The following is a 19915-nucleotide window of genomic DNA, read 5'->3' as shown; positions in this document are numbered from 1 at the left end:
CTGTAAACAATGAGAGTCAAATGTACAGTGATCCTTTGGCCTCTATATGTCGATTTTGTTCCCACTGTGTAGGGGTGGTGAGGTAGCCGCGGCCTAGGACCACAGGCAGAGAGGCCAAATGCGGCCTGAACACCAGCTATGATGGGAGATGGAAAGTCATCCGTTTTCAGCGAGCGCTTTCCACAGCCGGCGCTCCCGCCGCCTCACTCTCTCTGGAGCTGAGTTACTGACAGACAGCTCTTCTAGCCACCCAGCCGCGCTTTTTCTCAGCGCCCCGCCCTCCCAGGCTCGATAGGTAGCCAATGGTGACACAGAGTTGTAGGCGCAGTAGCCAATCAGCGGTTGGGAGCCCGGAAAGGAATGGTTAGAAGCGACTGGCTCCGCCAGACGGTAAGGCGCGCGGCGCGGCTGCAAAGGTAAGATGGCGGCGGCGCTTGCTCTTCGCCTTTGCAGTTAGGCTGCTGCTTGCCCCGTCTGTCCGTTCCGAGCCGCTACTCTGCCTCAAGTCAGCGTCAGGGTCAGTCTCCTCCTCTAGGCTCCCAGAACCCAGATTCTCCGGTGCCCGGAGCTTTAGGACAAAATGGCGCTTGCACTGGCCGCCGAGGATGGGCTGGGCCCAGCCGTGAGCTCTGAGGCGGGCCGGGACAAAGGCGGCGTGCGCGGAGGCGGGGGTGGCGGGTGGCCCTGCGGGTTTGCCGCGCCGCGTGGGGCCGGCGCTGGCGCGTCGCCCTCGTGCCGCGGCCGTGCGAGCCCTTGAGATGCTTTCAGCCTGGCGGTGGTCGGGGTGGGGGGCGGGCTTGGACTGGGAAGTTGAGGTGAGGCAATTCACTAACGCCTGGGGAGACCTGGGCGGAGGGGAGTTAAGGAGCGTGACTTCCGCTTGTCTTGTCAGCCACGCACAGTCTGCCCAGATATCGTGGAGCAGGAATTTTCGGGAAGGGTAAGGGCTTTTTGATCTTTTGTGTGACCCTGCAGGTTTTGGTATGAACAGGATTCGGATCCACGTCTTGCCGACCAGTCGGGGGAGGATCACCCCAGTGCCCAGGTCTCAGGAGCCCCTATCTTGTTCGTTTACTCATCGCCCATGCTCGCAACCTCGTCTGGAGGGGCAGGAGTTTTGCATTAAGCATATACTTGAAGACAAGAATGCACCTTTCAAGCAGTGTAGTTATATATCTACGAAGAATGGAAAAAGATGTCCCAGTGCTGCCCCAAAGCCTGAGAAGAAAGATGGGTATATATGTATAGATATCTGTTGTTTGTACTTTCAGTTTTTAAGTGAGAGGAGGATGTGGCATGATGTGGGTTGGGAGTAGCTGCCAAGTTTTTTATGTCACGTGCTTGTAAAATTGAGGTTATGGGTATATCCTTTGAAAATTTAAAAAAATGGTGAAAACTGGAAGGAGACAACTCCCAGTTGGGTCAGTTTGTTATCTCTTTGGATCTTTTCCCTTATCTGTAAAATAAGGATTATTATTAACCCTAGGTTCCACGACTCTTTTGGCTGTCCTTGAACCTTAAGTAATAATGCAAAATTGCATTAATATATATGTATTTTTCTGGGAAAAACTTCATAGCTTTCATCATTTAAGCAAAAGTATCCATGCAGAAACGTAACTCGGCGAGATAATTCTGCATATATCATTTGGTTTTAAAATTGTGTCCTACATCTTATTACCTACAGTGAATTGATACTGAAGTAAAATGTTGTCTTCCAGAACCAATTTTGAAAGATGAAAGTGGATTTCTTTGATTTGTTGTGAAATGATGTCAGCATTTTTAGAGATGGAATGTTTTCTTTGATGGATAGAGCACTACTAGGTTATGCTACCTGCATTTCCCATTAGTAATACCAAATGAGTTGACCTTGGGCCAGTTAAATTATTTAGCTTTACTGGCATTTTTAATTTATAAATGAAGATAATAGTCATTTTAATTTCATGAAAATGATCTAAAGATCAGTGTCTGTGAAAATAGTTGAACTCTTTTAAGAGAAAACCAGAGTATAAAATGTTAATATTTTGTCTCCTTAGGGTGTCCTTCTGTGCTGAACATGCCCGTAGGAATGCCCTTGCACTTCATGCTCAAATGAAGAAGACCAATACAGGGCCTGTGGGTGAAACACTCTTATGCCAGCTGAGCTCATATGCCAAGACAGAGCTGGGTTCTCAGACTCCAGAAAGTAGCCGCAGTGAAGCCAGCCGAATTCTGGGTAAGGATCTTCTCTCCCAGAGTGAAAAAGGAGGAAAAAAGTTAACAAAGAACTTAATTTGGTTTAGCACAGTGCCTTGAACATATGTGGCACTTGATAGTACAATATTATTGTTAATTCATAGGCAATTTGGTGAGAATTCAGGATTGCCATGTTGTTCACCATTCTTTTTGGTTTTAAGTAGTGTGTGCTTAGGTTTACTATCCTGAGTTTGACTCTTTCCTTCAATGCTGTTTTTATACGTACCATCTTTGCTAGGTAAGGTAATTTCAGGAAACAGAATAATTTTGAGTTGGCCTTTCTGTCCCTTTGAGGGCATGGTTAACTCTTTTGTGTTATAAGTACTCACACTTGGGATGTATTTTCTTAAGCCATTTTTGTTTGTCAGTGCCTGTGTACTAAGCTTTTTTAATTTTAAGATTTGGGTTGATGTGTCAAGTAATCTAGTTTTGTGTGGTGGAGTTACAGAGGTGGGAAGTCTTAATGGCTGCTCTCCCTTCCTTGCCTCAGATGAAGACAGCTGGAGTGATGGGGAGCAGGAACCCATTACTGTGGATCAGACATGGAGAGGTGACCCTGACAGTGAAGCTGATAGCATAGACAGTGATCAAGAAGATCCCCTAAAGTAAGTTGTAACTCCACATAGGGCTTTTAAATATTTTAGTAGTTAGTATGTGGAATGTAGTACTGCATGCTGTTTCGTAGATTAATAACCTAGGAGGGTTGAAGATAGCTATTTGTGAGCAGTAATAAATAGCTTCTGCGTATTAAAGTGTCATTGTTCATCACCATCTTGCTTCAGGGTAGGATTTGATTCTTTTTTTTAGAAGTCTTGTAATTTGGGAAAATTTTGGGACATCAGATTCTACACATGAGAAAGTGTAGGGGAGAAAATAGATTTCTTGGACATAGGAGTGGGAGGTGGGTGGAGATCAGTTAGAGAAGAGAAAATTGATGTGAATTAGTTCTTGGCTTAAACCTCAGGAATAATAAAGTGATTATATTTGAATAACTACTTTTTTTTGCAAAGTTCTGTCTAATTAATTTATTTGTTTAAGAAAAATTAAAAGGTGTTCAGGAGCTTCCTTTGGTTTCATGCCTAAGAAAGAGAAACTGATTTAGAAACCCAGAAGTGAGTAATCAACCTAATTATATCTTACTAAGGTTCTGCTCTTTACTTAACCCATGTTCGCTTTGGAGTTGTAGACATATTGCCACTCAGAAGTTTCATGTTTCTGTGTCTCATGGTTTGGGTTTAGTTTTTGTTTTCTTTCTGATTTCTGTCTCATGACACTTCTCACTGACAGTTCAGGTGGAAGAACTCTGAATAGTGGGATGGGTAATGAATTTCTAGACTTGACTGTGTTTGACAAATTCTTAGAATAGCATTTTCTTCATTCCTTGGATTCTGAAGTTTCTAAGAAGTCATTTACGATTACACTTTCTGAGTAGAATAATTTCATCTATTTAAGTAATCTTGATGTAGTAAGCTATTCAGGAAGTACTTGTTTGGAGAGTCCATCTAAGTAGTTTGAGAAGGAATGTTTGTTTCTAGCAGGATTCTTTTACAGTAGAAACTTTATACCAAGCAATATATATGTGTTTTCTTTCCCCTCTCCTCCATTGTGCTTCTAGAAATGCCAAACTTGCTTCTTTGAGGAGGTGTACACACTGTAGGGTCACAGAGTGACTGCCTTTTGGTGTGGTAAACGCTCAGTTTTGAAGGTCCAGAAACTCGATTTTGTCAGTAGTAATCTAGAGTGGATCAGTCTCTAGGGGACACATTCACTCTTATCTGACTTAACAAGAGATTGCTATATAAACCAAAACACCGGTTAATTTTATGAGAAGTATAAATGTTAAAAGAACTAGGTACTTGATGTTAGTTTCCTTTAAAAGGAAAATTCAAAGGGGAAAATAAAGCCCCAGATGTGCTCAACTGTTAGGTAACTAAATATAAGGCTTTCCTTAATTTTCCCAGTGATACTATTTAAAAAAATTTTTGACCAACTAAAATACAGTTGTCCCTCATAATTTGAGGGGGATTGGTTCCAGGATCTGACTCGGGTACCAAAATGCAAGGATGCTCAAGTCCCATAGTTGGTCCTCCATACCTGGAGATCCCCACCAGCGGGAGTAAATAGTACTATACGTATATGCATTTTTAGAGATGTAAATAGAGTTGTTAATTGTCTGCTTACAATATTTAATTCATTAATGTGGTTACATATTATCTTATATTTAATATAAGTATTTAATGAAATTCTTTTAATTAAGAATTTTCATCTTTGGTGCTAATTTTTATTTATTTATTTATTTTTGGCTGCATTGGGTCTTTGTTACTGCATGCGGGCTTTCTCTAGTTGCGTCAAGTGGGGGCTACTTTAGTTGTGGTGTGCGGGCTTCTCGTTGCGGTGGCTTCTCTTGTTGCGGTGGCTTCTCTTGTTGCGGAGCCCGGGCTCTAGGCACACGGGTTTCAGTAGTTGTGGCTGGCGGGCTCTAGAGCGCAGGCTCAGTAATTGTATCGCATGGGCTTAGTTGCCCCGCGGCATGTGGGATCTTCCCAGACCAGGGATCGAACTCGAGTCCCCTGCATTGGCAGGTGGATTCTTAACCACTGTGCCACCAGGGAAGTCCTGGTGCCAATGTTTTTGTCATCATTTTTGAATCATTAACAGTTTATAGCATATATCTTCACTTGCTTGTTTCAGAAAGGGTTCTTTTTGAATTGTTTATGATGATGTCATTAGAGATTTTATCCTAACTAGAATTATTATTGGCATATTTTTTCCTCACTGTAGGTACATATATGTGATTTCCCTCAAAATAATCATTTACTTAATTGCTTTGTAAAAAGTAATCTTTAAAAGCTTGTTTCCAGCAACATCCAACACTGGTGAAGTTTTAGCTTAAGAGTAATTGTTAAATCTTTCCCTATTTAAAAAGTAAGTTTTATCATATGACCTCTACATACATCCAGAACTTGTTTTGGTAAAGGTAACTTCAGGTTATTTAGTCTTCATCGTTGTTATCAAAATGAAGAAATTTGAGAGAATGCACTTTAAGAAGAGACACTAATAATAGAATATAAGGTGACTCTCTTTTTTGAAGTTGAATTCTAATAATAAATCCTAGATTTATATTTGTGTATATCAGAGCAAGAAGAATTAGTACATGATTTTAATAACTAGCTGTGAATGTCTGGGACATCCATCTTTAAATAAATGATCCATTTGTCACATGAACTAGGCATTCATATTAGTTAGGATGCTCATCCTCTCCCACCCCCGCCCCAAATGATTTGTAGTAAATTCTAATTGTACTGGCCTCCCATTTATAAATTATAGTCCCCAGATCATTGGTTAAATTCTCTTCTGACAGGGTACAATGAAATTAATTTCATTTTAACAAACTTGGTATTAGGTTAAGGCCTCAGTACTTTAGGGGGTACAGACATATTAATGCAAACATGCCCCATTTTCCTGAATGTGAATAACCTAGTCACCTTTTTTAGACAGTAGATATTTTTTAAACCTTTTCACATTTTCTGATAGTCTTAGATTTTGTTATTTCTGTAATTTGCTGGGGTTTTTTTTCATGTTTTGGTTCTTAATTTCTTTTCACTTATTTTTATTTCAGAGTACTTTGTAGTTGTATTTCTCTTATACGCAGGTAGTAGTTTTGTCTCCTATTTATATTTAGGAAAAGTTTTTGGCAGAGATTACTTGCTTTCAGTCCTAAAGTTAATAATTTTATTCTGTGTATTTCAGTGATTTAAGAGTTAAATTTTAAAGAGCACATATTTTTGGATTTAAAATTAGTATGTAATTTGTGTGTATTGCCTTTTAAATAACAAATAATTTTTACTTAGTCAAAATATGAAAATAGCAAGTCAGGGTATATATCTAGCTTGTTCTTTTTGTTTATATAATGATCACATAAGACAAATGGAACCAAAAATCTTTTAAATTTACACTTAATCTCTTAAACTTTGAGTTAAATCAGAGGCAGGAACCAGTCTTTAATTAAACTGACATTTAACTGATTTGCTTATGTGACCTCATTAATCACTAGAATAAGTTTTTTTTTAAGTTCTGTTAATTCATAGTTGGTGGCAAAGCTTAATAAAGTTGATGTGGATCTAGATCTTTGGCAATTAAGGGTTACTCCAGGGTACTATATTTTGAGAATATTGTCAAAATGAGCTGAGGACATTGACTAGCCATGGTGACCAGTGTTTTGAGGGCCTGTGTAAACTCCAAAATACAACTGTATTTTTATTTATTTTTTATTTCTATTTAATTTTAATTTTAATTAATTTATTTATTTTTGGCCGTGCGGCTTGTGGGATCTTAGTTCCCGGACCAGGGGTTGAACCCGGGCCCCCCCTCAGCAGTGAGAGCACGGAGTCCTAACCACTGGACCGCCAGTGTATTTCCCTACGAGTATATTTTTAAATTAGAAGTCATAATTGTTTGTTATCTTTTGTGCTTTAATGAAAATGTATTGAGATACATGCTACTAAATTAAACACTTTTAAGCTGTCCTGACTGTAAGTGATTTTTCTGTATTAAATTATTAAATGGAACAAGAATGTAGATTAATAAAAATTTTGAGTATTTTATATTTTACTCTATTTAAACATAATGCAAATAACTGGGGAAAATAATGAAACATTTCCCCTTTCCCATATTATGATATCATACATTAGTATCCATTCTTGGGAATTTTCTTTTTTGTTTTGTTTTTGAGTAACAACTTAAATGGTAAAATGCTGTGTGAAAACATTCCTGTTTAATAAGGTGATTGTCTCAGCACTGACTGACTGTTGCAAATCTAAGTCTCACCTTTTACTCCTTTCTCCTTCTAAGCTTGGGTTTTATTGTTGTGCTTTCTTATCCTTTTTGAATTGTCTCGTTTATTTTAGGCATGCTGGTGTCTACACAGCGGAAGAAGTGGCCCTGATTATGCGTGAGAAGCTTATTCGTTTGCAGTCCTTGTACATTGACCAGTTTAAACGACTTCAGCATCTACTCAAAGAGAAGAAGCGACGTTACTTACACAATCGCAAAGTGGAACATGAAGCTCTAGGCAAGTTTTATGCCAGTTCCAATAAGCTGTTGTGGGTTCAACATGTGAATTTGGTAGTAGTTAGACTTTTGTCTTGTTACCTGGACTGGAGAAGGATTTGCTTTTGAAACTGTTGTATGGGCAGATTTTCCTGTTTTCTTCTTGTTAGTTTGGGGACGCATCATTGATTGGTTGCTTGGCAGATAACATCTTGACTGTTGTGATGTTCTAGGTAGTAGTCTCCTGACTGGCCCAGAGGGACTTCTTGCCAAAGAACGAGAGAACTTAAAGCGTCTAAAATGTCTTCGGCGGTATCGTCAGCGCTATGGAGTGGAAGCCTTACTACATAGGCAGCTGAAGGAGCGCAGAATGCTGGCCACAGATGGTGCCGCCCAACAGGTAATTTTTGTATATACCTCTAAGGTGTTACTTTTGTTTTATTTACAGAGTTAGGGTAATTGTCAAAACACTGTTGTACAGTCTTGGTTCTGAAATCTAACTTACTGGACGTGGGGTATATTGAAAAGAGCACTTATCTGGAAGTGCAGAGACATGGGTTTTAGTTCCCTTCTGATCAATTCTGTGCCTGTACTGATAACTGAACTCTATTTTCATCTGCATATTGAAGGGTTGCCATAGATTTCTAAGTTATTTGGTTCAGAAATTCTTCAGAAACAGGCACAGAATGCCTAATAGATTGGGACTCTTGTTTTAGAAGGCAGAAAGATAGGTAGAATAATAGGAGCAGTGAATGTCAGGAAGTAAGGTTGACAAGCAGAGTTAAGTGATCATTCTTAAATTTGTTCCTCAAGCCCCTGGTCTCTGTGTCAGTAAGAGTAAGTCCAGTTTTGGGCTTCCCTGGTGGCACAGTGCATGAGAATCCACCTGCCGATGCAGGGGACACAGGTTCGAGCCCTGGTCTGGGAAGATACCACATGCTGTGGAGCAACTAAGCCCGTGTGCCTCAACTACTGAGCCTGCACTCTAGAGCCCGTGAGCCACTACTACTGAGCCCATGAGCCACAACTACTGAATACTGCGAGCCTAGAGCCCATACTCTGCAACAAGAGGAGCCACCGCAATGAGAAGCCCGTGCACTGCAACAAAGAGTAGCCCACACTCGATGCAACTAGAGAAAGCCAGCAACAAAGACCAAACACAGCCAAAAATAAAATTAATAGACAAATTTAAAAAAAGAAAGAGTAATTACATTTTTATCTTTTCTGTTTTTTGAGGCTCGATGTAAGATTACGATTTAAAAAGGGTTCTGCTAAGAGACAAAATAGTTTGAAAACCATTAGGCTGTGTATCACACACTTTTGTAATATGGAGGAATTGTATTTCGAATTATGGTTGACTCATTATTTGGACATGAGGTTTAAATTTTTTTTTTCCTTTTGCATAGTATTGGTGAATAAATTTGTTAAATGTTCAAGTTTCTAGGCTTTAAGGATACACTTTTCTTATATAAGTAAGGTTTTCATAGATAATTTGTTTTGACTGACCTGTTTTCTCCATTTTAGGCCCATACCACTCGTTCCAGTCAGAGGTGCTTGGCCTTTGTGGATGATGTTCGTTGTTCCAATCAGTCTCTTCCAATGACCAGACACTGCCTTACCCGTATCTTTTTGCTCTGTTCAGTTTGCTAGCTAGACTGAAGGCTAGTGGGGATCTGTGATAGTTTAGTTAATTGAAGGTCTTTGTTTTCCTTTGGCCCTGAATCAAGGCCAGCAGTTTGCTGAAGCTGTTGGTTTCAAGCAGGAGCCTAAAGAAGTGTCTTTCTATGGTCTGTTGGCCATTTCAGAACTTTGGAAATGTAATGGTCAATTCATTAGAAAGAAACATCTCAGTCATTGGTGATAGATGTGGGCTAATACTTATTTGTAGTTGATTAATATTGGGATTCCAAAAATTAGAGATCCTTGATTTAACTCATTCATTAGAATTATAATACTGTTAAATCCAATTACTACAAAAAAATTGCTGAGGATCCAAAAACAGTCGGATGATTCTGAAATGTGAGCTTTCTTTGAATATTATCCTTTTGTATGGTCAGGGCCCTGACTTGTGTATTTTAGACTTCATTCAAATAGGAAACTTACATTTACTATTGGGCTGTAAGATTTTTTGAGCTGTATATTGAATTGTGAAAGTGCATCTATATGGTGGACATTGATTGAGAAAGTTACTTTCACAGTAAATGCACTGTTTAAATATGGTGATCTTCATTATATGGAAGGCATAAATCTTGCTGGATTTCATTTGCCTGGCAAGATATACAAATATTTGGAAAGTAAAATGTATTTTCTTTAATAGGAAGGGAAGGAAGACTTTCTTGCTCTTTTGAAAGGAAAACTGATTTTTTCTCTATTCTGCTTATTAAATATTTTACCTATTTATTAATTATTGTAACAAATGTCTGGTAAAGGATTACTGTCCTTAATATATAAAATTCTTGTGCAGGGTAATTAAAAACTAAAGATAAATGCTCAAAACATAATTGGGCAAAGGCTATCTATGGACAGATTAAAAGTAGAAGTGGCTAATAGTTGAAAAGTATTTACCTTTACTATAAATAAGTGAAATAAGAAATAAAACAAGGAAGTTTTTTTAATCCATACTTTTTTTTTTTTTTTTTGGCTGTGCCGCACGGCTTGTGGGATCTTAGTTCCCGGACCAGGGGTTAAACTTGGGCCCTGACAGTGTGAGCCCTGAGTCCTAACCACTGCACTGCCAGGGAATTCCCTAATCTATAAATTTGACACTTATCTATGTATGAGATTTAACGAGTAAGTTTCAAAAGTTTGTGAGGGAATGGTGAAATGGGCCCTTCTAAACACTGCCAGTGGGACTGTAAAGTGGCACAGGCTTTTAGAAAGCAGTTTGATGATAGTCATATTCTTTGATATGATAATGTCACCTCTGAGAATTTATTTTAAGACGATAATCAAATACAGACCAATATTGTTACACAGAATTCCTCCAACTGGAGAGAGCCTTAAAATTTTCAGAGATGGGGAATAGAGAGGAAAATTGTGACACAGCATAGTATGGAATATGTTCAGGAATTAAACATTATATTTAACAAAATTTATGAATGACATAGGAAAATGTTTGATAGTGACAAAAATAGAATATGGAATTCGGTAGAGTATGTTGTAACTACATGGAACTAATACTAGGAGGGAATGTAACAGAAATGTGACTATTTTTGGATGGTGGGGTTATGAATGCCTTTTTTCCCTCTGCTTTGTACTTTTCAGGTTTTCTTCAGTGACCTTGAATTACTTTATAAGGCAAAAAACCCAGTTTATGGATATTAAGGAGTATTTTAGACTTAACAGCACTATACTCAAGATAGTTTATTAGAATATTAATATTTTAAAGAGCAAAGTTGAAAATAAAATGTATTTGAAAAGAGAAGGGAAGTATTATTTTTCTCTTTTATGCTCTTTTCCTTTCCACTCTGTAGTTGCCTAAGTCACTTACCCTTCCTTAAGTCCTTATCCCAGAGAAAGATGCGACTGCCATTGGTGACCTGTTAACTCTTTACTCTGGTCTAATGGAGACACCACTGGACTGAAAGTGAAGGACCCAGACTCTAGTTGTAGGTCAACCATTCCCTTCTTTGTCTGTTGTCCCTATCTGAAAGGAAAGGGGGTGGAGGAGGATGGGGGAGGGCTTTTCAAGGATACTGTGATATTAAATAAATAAGAGACTTGTGAAAATCCTTCGAATTATATGAAAAAGGTTCCAATTGAAACAATTTAATGGATTCACATTTAAAATTTTAATAATTTAAAAAGATTGAGCTTCTTAAGCACATAGAGATTGCAAATCTGATTGTTCTCATTAGATTCATGTTTGTTCATTTGAGCGCTGATTTTCATTGAATAATTATTTGTTTACTTTGAGCTATATACTGTTCCTTTAGAGTAGTGGTTCTCAGTCGGGGCCACTTTGTACCCCATTTGGCAATGTGTGGAGACATTTTTGTTTGTCTTAACTCTGATGGGGGTGCTACTGACATCTAGTGGCCAGAGGCCAGGAATGCTGCTAATAAACATTCTACAGTGCACAGATAGCTGTAATGCCAGTGGTGGCGATGCTATGAAAGAAACTCTGCTTTAGAGTTTATCAAGTTCTAAGAATGGATTGAAAAAAATGGCTTTTCTTCAAGAGGTTTTATTTGGTTTTAAATTTATAATGTACATTAGATTTTTTAACTTCAAAAAATTACCTTAAAATTTGGGGGATAAAAATTACCCATACTTCCATAATCCTGGGTACAGTCAGTTTACAGAAAATTTTGCTTTCTGGTTTAAAAAATAGGCCCAAATTTGAAATAATAGTTGTCTGTTAATCTAGGGAAAATAACCATGTAGTTAGGATTTCAGGAAATGATAAAACTTGAGTAAAATGTATTTTGTAGAGTGACTTGAATCAGAATTTTGTTATCTAATCATGATTTCAATGTTGATTCATCCCACAGAACTTCTTTGCCAACTTGGAAATATAGCCCTTTTCTGCTTCTACCCTTAAGAGAAGTTGTTAGGGCTCCTGGAGCGTTCCTGGAGTACTTCTTCCCATGTGCCATAAGCAGTTGTTTTCTTCTTCCCTTTCTTTTTTTAAATTTTTAAATTTTTATTTTTTGGCTGCATTGGGTCTTTGTTGCTGCGCGCGGGCTTTCTCTGGTTGTGGCAAGCGGGGGCTACTCTTCGTTGCGGTGCGGTGGCTTCTCTTGTTGCACAGCATGGGCTCTAGGCGCACAGGCTTCAGTAGTTGTGGCACGCGGGCTCAGTAGTTGTGGCATGTGAGCTCTAGAGCGCAGGCTCAGTAGTTGTGGTGCACGGGCTTAGTTGCTCTGCGGCATGTGGGATCTTCCCTGCCCAGGGTTCGAACCCGTGTCCCCTGCATTGGCAGGCGGATTCTTAACCACTGCGCCACCAGGGAAGCCCTCTTCTTCCCTTTCTTTTTGGGATCATAACAGGACTCCAGTGATACCACCCCACTGAAAAAGGGGGTGTGTGTGGAAATTTAATTTTATTTCCTGTCAGGATAGGATACCTAGTTACTATTACTGGAGCTTCTATTTTCCCCAACACCCTGCTTCTTTAAAGAAATTTATCATGTAAACATTTTGGAAACAAGGTTCAAAAAGTTTTGAGGAAGTTTTTGCCTGTCTGCTTAACAGCAGAAGCAACATTGTATCTCTTGACTCTTGGAAGGGGTTGGTAGGGGCCTCTGCAAGCTATTTGCATTTACCATGACATGTTTCTTCTGAATAGGTACAGATTTCTAGGATTGTTACTGCTGTTTGCTTAGCACTATGTTTTGAAATGTTTTGCATTTGACCCTCATAGGGAGAACAAGATTAGTGTCTCTACTTTAAATGGAGGTTGGGGACTAGTTTTACATTACTGGTAGAGCTAGAATTATGCTAGTAAATGACAATTTGAGAAGTAACTTTAAAAATTGCTACCTGCATTTGGTTCTGTATCAAATGTAACCAAATATCTTGTGTTGTCCAGACCTTGAATTTTACATGGCAGACACCTCCTTTTTTGTGCCTCCGATAGATCCATTTTATTTCCCTTGACCGTTTTTCTACAGATATTTGTCAGGACACGAATCAGGTTCTCTTCAAATGCTGCCAGGGGTCTGAAGAGGTACCCTGCAACAAACCAGTTCCTGTAAGCCTCTCTGAGGATCCCTGCTGCCCACTGCATTTCCAGTTGCCTCCTCAGATGTATAAGCCCGAGCAGGTACTGTCTGTGCCAGACGATCTGGAAGCCGGCCCCATGGATCTGTACTTGAGTGCTGCTGAGCTTCTGCCCACTGAGAGTTTACCTCTGGAGTTCAGTGATGTAAGTTAGAGAAGCTCTGCTCTGGTTGGCCCTTGAGGCAAGGCCTGATTTATTAATGGTGAGAATAGGTTAGTCTTTTGTGGTTTAGAAAAAAGAAAAAAAAACAACTTTGATAAGTTTTTTTGAAATGATATGTGTATGGTTGTATTTGTATGTTAACATATTCATTTAGAGACAGTTTAAATTTACAGAAGTTTTTTTTTCTGAGGGAATGATAAGGGAAATTGTAAACTAAGGGAAATTGGAAAGTCAAGATTATGGTTGGATTTGTGTAGCTGGAAAATTTGGTGCCCATCCACAAGGTAAGTAATTCACTTGAATCTTAATAATACAAATGAATTCTCATATCTACTCGACAATGTAAATTTGTGTTTTGGCCCTATAAGAGTTCTCATTTTCAGATTAATGTGTCTCCCCCTAAAAATGACTCTAAACTTAGCTCTGCATACTGTTTTTCATTTTTGATATGTTATTACAGATTCTGTTGTGAATGGACCAGAACAACAGTGACCTCCCTAAATATTTACTTTTATAGCCTTCTAAGTGTGTACACTACTCTACCTTTTTCAGCCTGCTCCTTGATTGGTCCCAGCCCATAAACCCATCTCTGATTGCATTCGTTTCCCTAATTAGCACTACCCTAGTATATCATTCACTTTAGGGATCAGTTGACATTCCATCTCTTTTTTGGCACTTTGCTTAATCTTTAGCCTTTTGGATAAAGGTCTTCATTATTTCTTCTGAAGATAATTCTTCTGAATATCGTAATAAAGGTGTCTTGTATCACTGTATAACTGTGACATATTTAAAGTGACAAATCTAAATGGAAAATTCAGTATAGGTTGCAAGATTGTTTGCCTAGGGGTAGAAGCAGGATTTGGGTGGCCTCGAGTGTTGCTCACTAAAGAAGATATATCAGGACAGGCTAATATCTGAAAAAGTGGCACTAAGAAAAACTGATTCCAGGGAATTCCCTGGTGGTCCAGTGGTTAGGACCTGGCACTTTCACTGCTGTGGCCTGGGTTCAGTCCCTGGTCGGGGAACTAAGATCCCACAAGCTGTGCAGAGTGGCCCCCCAAAAAAGTAAACTGATGCCAATTAACTACCCCCTCTCCTTTTTTGGTTGTATAGTGTTTGTAGGATTAGTGAACTTGATTTTTGTCACTTCATTTATAACAAACAATTTTTGTTATAATCCTGATTATAATTGCTTTTTAAGAAGTTTCTTTCAAACAGATTCATAGAATATGAGAACCTTAGAGATTATATACTCCAGTGCTTCCCAGAGTTCTCCAATGAGATTATGTTGAAGAGAGTAAATGAATAGATAGCCCTAGATTGATACAGATTTTTGTCCACTTGCCTTCATTTTACATGTGAAGAAAACCCAAAGAGGTGCTATCTTTCCTTTTTTTTTTTTTTAAACTTAGTAACGAGCAGATTTATAGGGTCTAAAAAATAACCTAATCACTACATTGCCAAATTCCCTTCAAATGTTAATGTACATATGTAGTAACTAGCACATGGGTTTTACATAGATGTACTAGGTTATTAACTCTTATTTCATCTGATTGTTAATTTCTAGAGCCATTGCTGTTTTGACCTTTTTGCTTTTCCCCTTTCACCTGTTTTTGCGTTAGTTTTAAATAGTGTTTTCTTAAACTTTTGATGATCTAGAGCTAAGAAAATATGACTGTTCCAGTATGTTTGAAGATTATGTTCTTGTTTGCTCTGTGGAGATTATTAACACAAAATATTAGAGATTGTAAGATGTGATCATAGCCTAAAAGTGACATTTAAGGAATCTTAATTTTTAAACATTTAAAAATATATTGTCAGATCTTTTCATATTTATTTTATGGTATGAATTTTTTAAAGAATGTATAAGAAGTAACTTTATTTTTGAGAATCTCATGGGTTTTTAAGATGGACCTTTGTTAGAGGTTTAAAAATGATAATCAGCTATTTGTACTTGATCATCTGTTATGTTTGTATTAATGTACTTTAGATGAACCACACTGGTCGTTAAAAAGTAGTTTTATTCTTAATCTTTGGAGGTAAAAATTCTCCAGAAAATGTTGAAACAATTCTGTTTTAGAAAAGAGTTTTTGTCCTCCCATAAATTCTGGATATATTTAGTCTTTTGCTGGGGAAAAATAATTTCTTAATTATATGAATTCCACCCAGCAATCTTACCTATGTTCTTTCTTAGATATCATTTCTGTTATACTTATTAATAATTTCTGGTAACTTTACTTGTGGGAGGACCAGGTATCAGCTATTTATATGGGTAAAAGTTCAGCCTTTCATTCTGGCTATTAACACTTGCCTGTTTTCTGTCCTTTGATCCGAGGATATTTGACAAATAAGAATTTAATACCTTAATCCTATTACTTTGAGCTTGCTCTCTTTTTGTGTTTGTTTTTTGAGCTCTGTTTTTGACATCAGAACAAAATGTAGATTCTGTCTTTGTGTCCTGATTCAAACATTCCTCTTAGGATAGGCATTTCTGCTGATCCTTTCTTCTTCTCTTATTTTAGGTTCCTGTTCCCAATTTCAATTCTTATAAAAGACAACGCTGAGTATGTGAGGAAAGACTTTTCAGTATCTGTTTTTCTTTGAAAAATTTCTGTACCACTGTTATCTTGAGACTTGGAAACCTTTTGCCACACTGCTTAAATGGGTTCTTTTAAATTTCAAGTTAATTATTTATACAGTTGACCCTTGAATAACACGGGCTTGAACTGTGCAGGTGCACTTATACACAGCTTTTTTTCCCAGTAAATTCTTACTACAGTCTACATGATCCACAGTTGGTTGAATCTGAGGGTATAGAACCATGGACAGAGAGGGCTGACTGAAGTTATACACGGATTTCTGACTGTGGGCATCGGTGCCCCTAACCACGGCGTTGTTCAAGGATCAAGTGCATAATAATTGTGCATACTAAAAGAATCGGAGAAAACAGTTCACAATCTTAATTAACAGTGTGAGAACATGGTGGTTTCTGTGGATAGTACAGAAGTTTCTAACACATCTGAAATAGATGATAGGTAGCCAACTGTATCCTTTTCCTTATGTTTCTGCTTAAGTTGAGCAGCTTTAAGTCCAGCACATCCTTTAATTGTATTCTTTTCTTTACCTTAATTATCTTGAGGATGTGATTCTTGTTTTTGGTGATCAGCACAGCAAAGAAAGGGAAAGGATTTCAAACTCTTAGACTTATTTTAAAAGCACAGAACTTAGCTTTTCTCAAGAAGCTCAATTACTGGAAACATAGAGCCTCTATAAAGTAGCTTGGACACAGGAGAGTACAAACCCTTGGGTAGTTTTCACTCTTGGGAAGCAGAGTTTAGCAATAGATGCTTAGACAGCAGAGGGATGAAAGTCAGTTTGACATATTGTCTGAGTCTTTATAGTGCTTTAGACCCTGAATCAAGACCAGTAGTTTGCTGTAGCTATTGGTTTCACACAGGAGCCAAGAGCAGTGTCTTCCTATGGTCTGTTGGCTTCAGCCCCTCTGTGGGAATGGCCAGTTCAGTTGGAAGAAACAGTCTGTAGAATACAATGTTGTGTGTGTGTGTGTGTTTTATTATTTATTTGGCTGTGCCAGGTCTTAGTTGTGGCACTCGGGATCTTAGTTGTGGCGTGCGGGATCTAGTTCCCTGACCAGGGATTGAACCCGGGTCCCCTGCATTGGGAGCGCGGAGTCTTAACCACTGGACCACCAGGGAAGTCCCCCTGTGTGTGGGTGTTTAAAAGAGCAATTGGATATGTTAGGTTTAAGAATCAGGGACTTTTCTCTGTGGGGATAGGGACTTAACTAAAATGTTTCCTGGCCATTCGGAAGAACTTTGAGTTTTTCATCTTCCTTCTTTCTTCCCCCATCCCCTTTCCTCTTTTGCTCACTGGCTTACTTTGTGGCCATTAGAATATTAATCAAGTGGTCTCATATTGTCCAATCTATTAAGGCAGTATTTCATTTTAATTTGCATCTATGCTGATTGCCCATATTAGATTCATCACTGGTGAACTTAGATGTTGACTACAGTTAGTCTTAGAAGTATATGCTTTTTTTTTTTTTTTTTTGGTCACGTGGATCCTAGTTTCCCAACCAGGGATTGAACCTGTGCCCTTGGCAGTGAAAGCGCAGAGTCCTAACCACTGGACCACCAGGGAGTTCCCAGTATATGCTTTTTAAAAATATTTCTTATTGTGGTAAGATATTTGTAATGTAAGATTTACCATTTTAAAATGTACAGTTCAGTGGTATTAAGTACATTCAAAACATTGTGCAACCATCACCACTATCAATTTCCAGGACTTTTCTGTCAGTGCAGAGACTGTACTCATTAAACTGTAACTCCCACTTCCCCTCTATCTCCAGCCCCTGGTAGCTCCTGTTCTACCTTCGCCTCTGAATTTTTCTGTTTAAAAAAAATATGCTTTTTAAAGCTACTATAGTGGTCTGTGCTTTATATCTGGCAGCAAGGAAAAAATTCTCAGTGCTTTTCCATCTTATCCCATTTGTTGCACACTCTGGGGAAATCGTTATTTGTTTTAAAGGTAGGCAAGGGGTGAGGGAAGTAAGGGAGAATTCTTCGAGGTTTGCTGAAAAATGTCAGCTTTAGCTTATTGGTTCCCTTGGTATTGCTGACAGGCTTTTTTCTCTTTCTTTTCCTAGGACTTGGATGTTGTGGGTGACGGTATGCAGTGCCCTCCTTCACCCTTGCTTTTTGATCCTTCACTAACCCTTGAAGATCATCCTGTCAAAGAAATTGCTGAAGGCCCAGTGGATATTTTGGCAAGTGCAGAACAACTCCAGCCAGGCAGAGGGTTCCCTGCTGGCTATGGCTAGCATGTACTCCTGGGGATTGGGGTTGTCATCACTAGCTGTGAAGGTGCTTCGGATGGCAGTTCTCCAGATGGGCCTTAGAGAGAACACTTACTAGCTCCTGGTCCCCATATCTGGGAGAGCAGGACAAATTTATTTAGTTAACTAGAAAAGGTTGAGACAAGGAATGTAGGAAAATTGTTGCTTTAAGGGAGAGTTCAGCACTGGAATTGTTTTCATCATAGAGTTAAGCACAAGCCGCATGATTTGGCTTCTTTCTTTGAGCTTTGGGTGGGACACTCATGGCCCTGACTGAAGACCTGCAGTTATACTACAGCTGTTGGTTTCAAACAGAGGCCCAGAAGACTGTCTTCCTGTGATCTGTTGGCTGTTCTGGAACCTCAGCAGAGAATGGCTATTTCATTTGGAAGAAACAACCCACAGCTCTCCTTTCCATTGGGAGGGCCTCAGGAATGCTACAAGTAATGACTTCTGACTCCAAGGGTCAGGGATAGTTAAGTATGGGGAAGAGCAACTGCATAGAGTTATATCTGCTGTCTTGTTCTTGTTGCTACTATACATGGGCATTATATAAGTCAGATTCATGCTTCAGACCACAGTGAATGAGTTGGTAACCAAAGTGACTTTTCTTTTAACAGGGCCAGATGCAGATGGCTGGAGATGGGTGCAGATCACAGGGATCTCGAAATTCTGAGAAAGCCTCTGCACCACTGCCTCAGAGTGGAGTGGCTACTGCAAACGGAAAGCCAGAACCCACTTCTGTCAGTTGATAGTTTGTTTTGGGAACCAGTTGACTTTGGAGGATTTGTATTTCCCATTTAAACAAGTATTTCTGACCGTCTCTCACTAAAGGACAACCTGGACTACCTTGTTTTTCTTCTGGGTTATTGAGTGCTATAGTCAAACCAAATGTTGGGGGAAGGGACCAACAGTGTCTAAAAATTGTGGATGTCTTCCCACTCTAGGCAAGGAAGAGAGACAGGTGATTCCCGTCAAGAGCTGCTGAGACTGAGAGTATTTTGGGACTGTGCCTAAGGGGAGAGAGAGTTTTGTAATGCTTTTTCCCAAGTTTTGGGATGTTGATGGACCCAATGGCTGGTCATCTCTGTCTAGCAGCCTGTTGTAGCCTTTCCTCACTTCTCACCTAATTGGGTAATCTGAAGCCCCTCCCCTCAGTGAACTCTGACCTATAGCCTCTGAGAAAATACCCCACAGGACTGGGCCCTCCTTAACCATCCATCTTGCTTCTACCTATGTAAATTTCTGTAGTGGCTATCTTATGTAAGATACAATAAAAAATTATCGTACATAGTTTCTATTAAATGTTAAAATGTTATGAAAATGTAAAACAATCACTTGAATGCATGTTTTGTTTGTGTTTGAGAAAGAGTGTGTGTGTGTGTGTGTGTGTGTGTGTGTGTGTATTTTGGGTTTTTAGGGAGCTGCCTCTGACGGAAAAGGGAAAACAGGACAGATATACTTCCATCCCAAGAAGTAAATACATTTTCAGTAACTTAATTTGCTTTTGGTTTTGGTTGGGAGGATAAGTTAAAAGCCTTGTAAGAAGTAAATGGAAAGGGTGGGACTTCCTTATTAAAGCCTACCTACCCAGAGTTATGTTATTTCTGCAAATATCTCCCAAATGTCTTCTTTTTACCCTCTGTGCCCCCTCCTCCCACTCCCATTTCTTTCTCACAATTAATGCCTGATTATTGTGGCAAAATTCTCTAAGGCTAGGAATGTGTGTATATATATATAAAACCTCTAGAGAAATTGGGCCTGATGCTGGACCATAGACATAAACTGTCAAGATTATTTTGATGATGAATCTAAGGGTAGGGTTAAAACAGACGTTCAGTTAGGGTTAATTTGCCTATGCTAGAAGTTGTCTGTTACTATAATGCAATATGA

The 19915-nt window shown here is 38.9% G+C and overlaps 2 protein-coding genes and 3 non-coding genes across 7 annotated transcripts in view; 4 read left to right on the top strand and 1 right to left on the bottom strand.

Moving 5' to 3' along the window:
- Positions 1-19915, bottom strand: part of SPMIP11 (sperm microtubule inner protein 11) — a 107562-nt gene that overhangs the window by 69343 nt on the left and 18304 nt on the right.
- Positions 348-19315, top strand: KANSL2 (KAT8 regulatory NSL complex subunit 2). Of its 3 annotated transcripts, none has more exons than XM_059935796.1 (10): positions 348-416; positions 976-1234; positions 2034-2212; positions 2723-2837; positions 7140-7303; positions 7515-7681; positions 8806-8902; positions 12896-13149; positions 17834-17953; positions 18643-19315. In XM_059935796.1, exons 2-10 carry the CDS (start codon positions 984-986, stop codon positions 18772-18774), a joined length of 1479 nt encoding a protein of 492 aa, XP_059791779.1. In that variant the 5' UTR covers positions 348-416; positions 976-983; the 3' UTR covers positions 18775-19315. The 3 variants fall into 3 exon arrangements, with proteins under 3 accessions (XP_059791779.1, XP_059791780.1, XP_059791778.1); XM_059935797.1 differs by lacking the exon at positions 348-416 and adding an exon at positions 425-517 and having other exon boundaries at positions 12896-13047; XM_059935795.1 differs by lacking the exon at positions 348-416 and adding an exon at positions 425-517.
- Positions 8993-9129, top strand: LOC132373839 (small nucleolar RNA SNORA2/SNORA34 family). Its single transcript, XR_009505499.1, has one exon. It is a non-coding gene; the product is annotated as a small nucleolar RNA SNORA2/SNORA34 family (small nucleolar RNA).
- On the top strand, positions 16574-16705 carry LOC132373842 (small nucleolar RNA SNORA2/SNORA34 family). Its single transcript, XR_009505502.1, has one exon. It is a non-coding gene; the product is annotated as a small nucleolar RNA SNORA2/SNORA34 family (small nucleolar RNA).
- On the top strand, positions 18286-18422 carry LOC132373841 (small nucleolar RNA SNORA2/SNORA34 family). Its single transcript, XR_009505501.1, has one exon. It is a non-coding gene; the product is annotated as a small nucleolar RNA SNORA2/SNORA34 family (small nucleolar RNA).

This window comes from Balaenoptera ricei, chromosome 10, assembly GCF_028023285.1.
Source record: "Balaenoptera ricei isolate mBalRic1 chromosome 10, mBalRic1.hap2, whole genome shotgun sequence".
NCBI lineage: Eukaryota > Metazoa > Chordata > Mammalia > Artiodactyla > Balaenopteridae > Balaenoptera > Balaenoptera ricei.
Note: the sequence above shows the minus strand (reverse complement) of the source record. Positions and strands in the feature narration are given on the sequence as shown.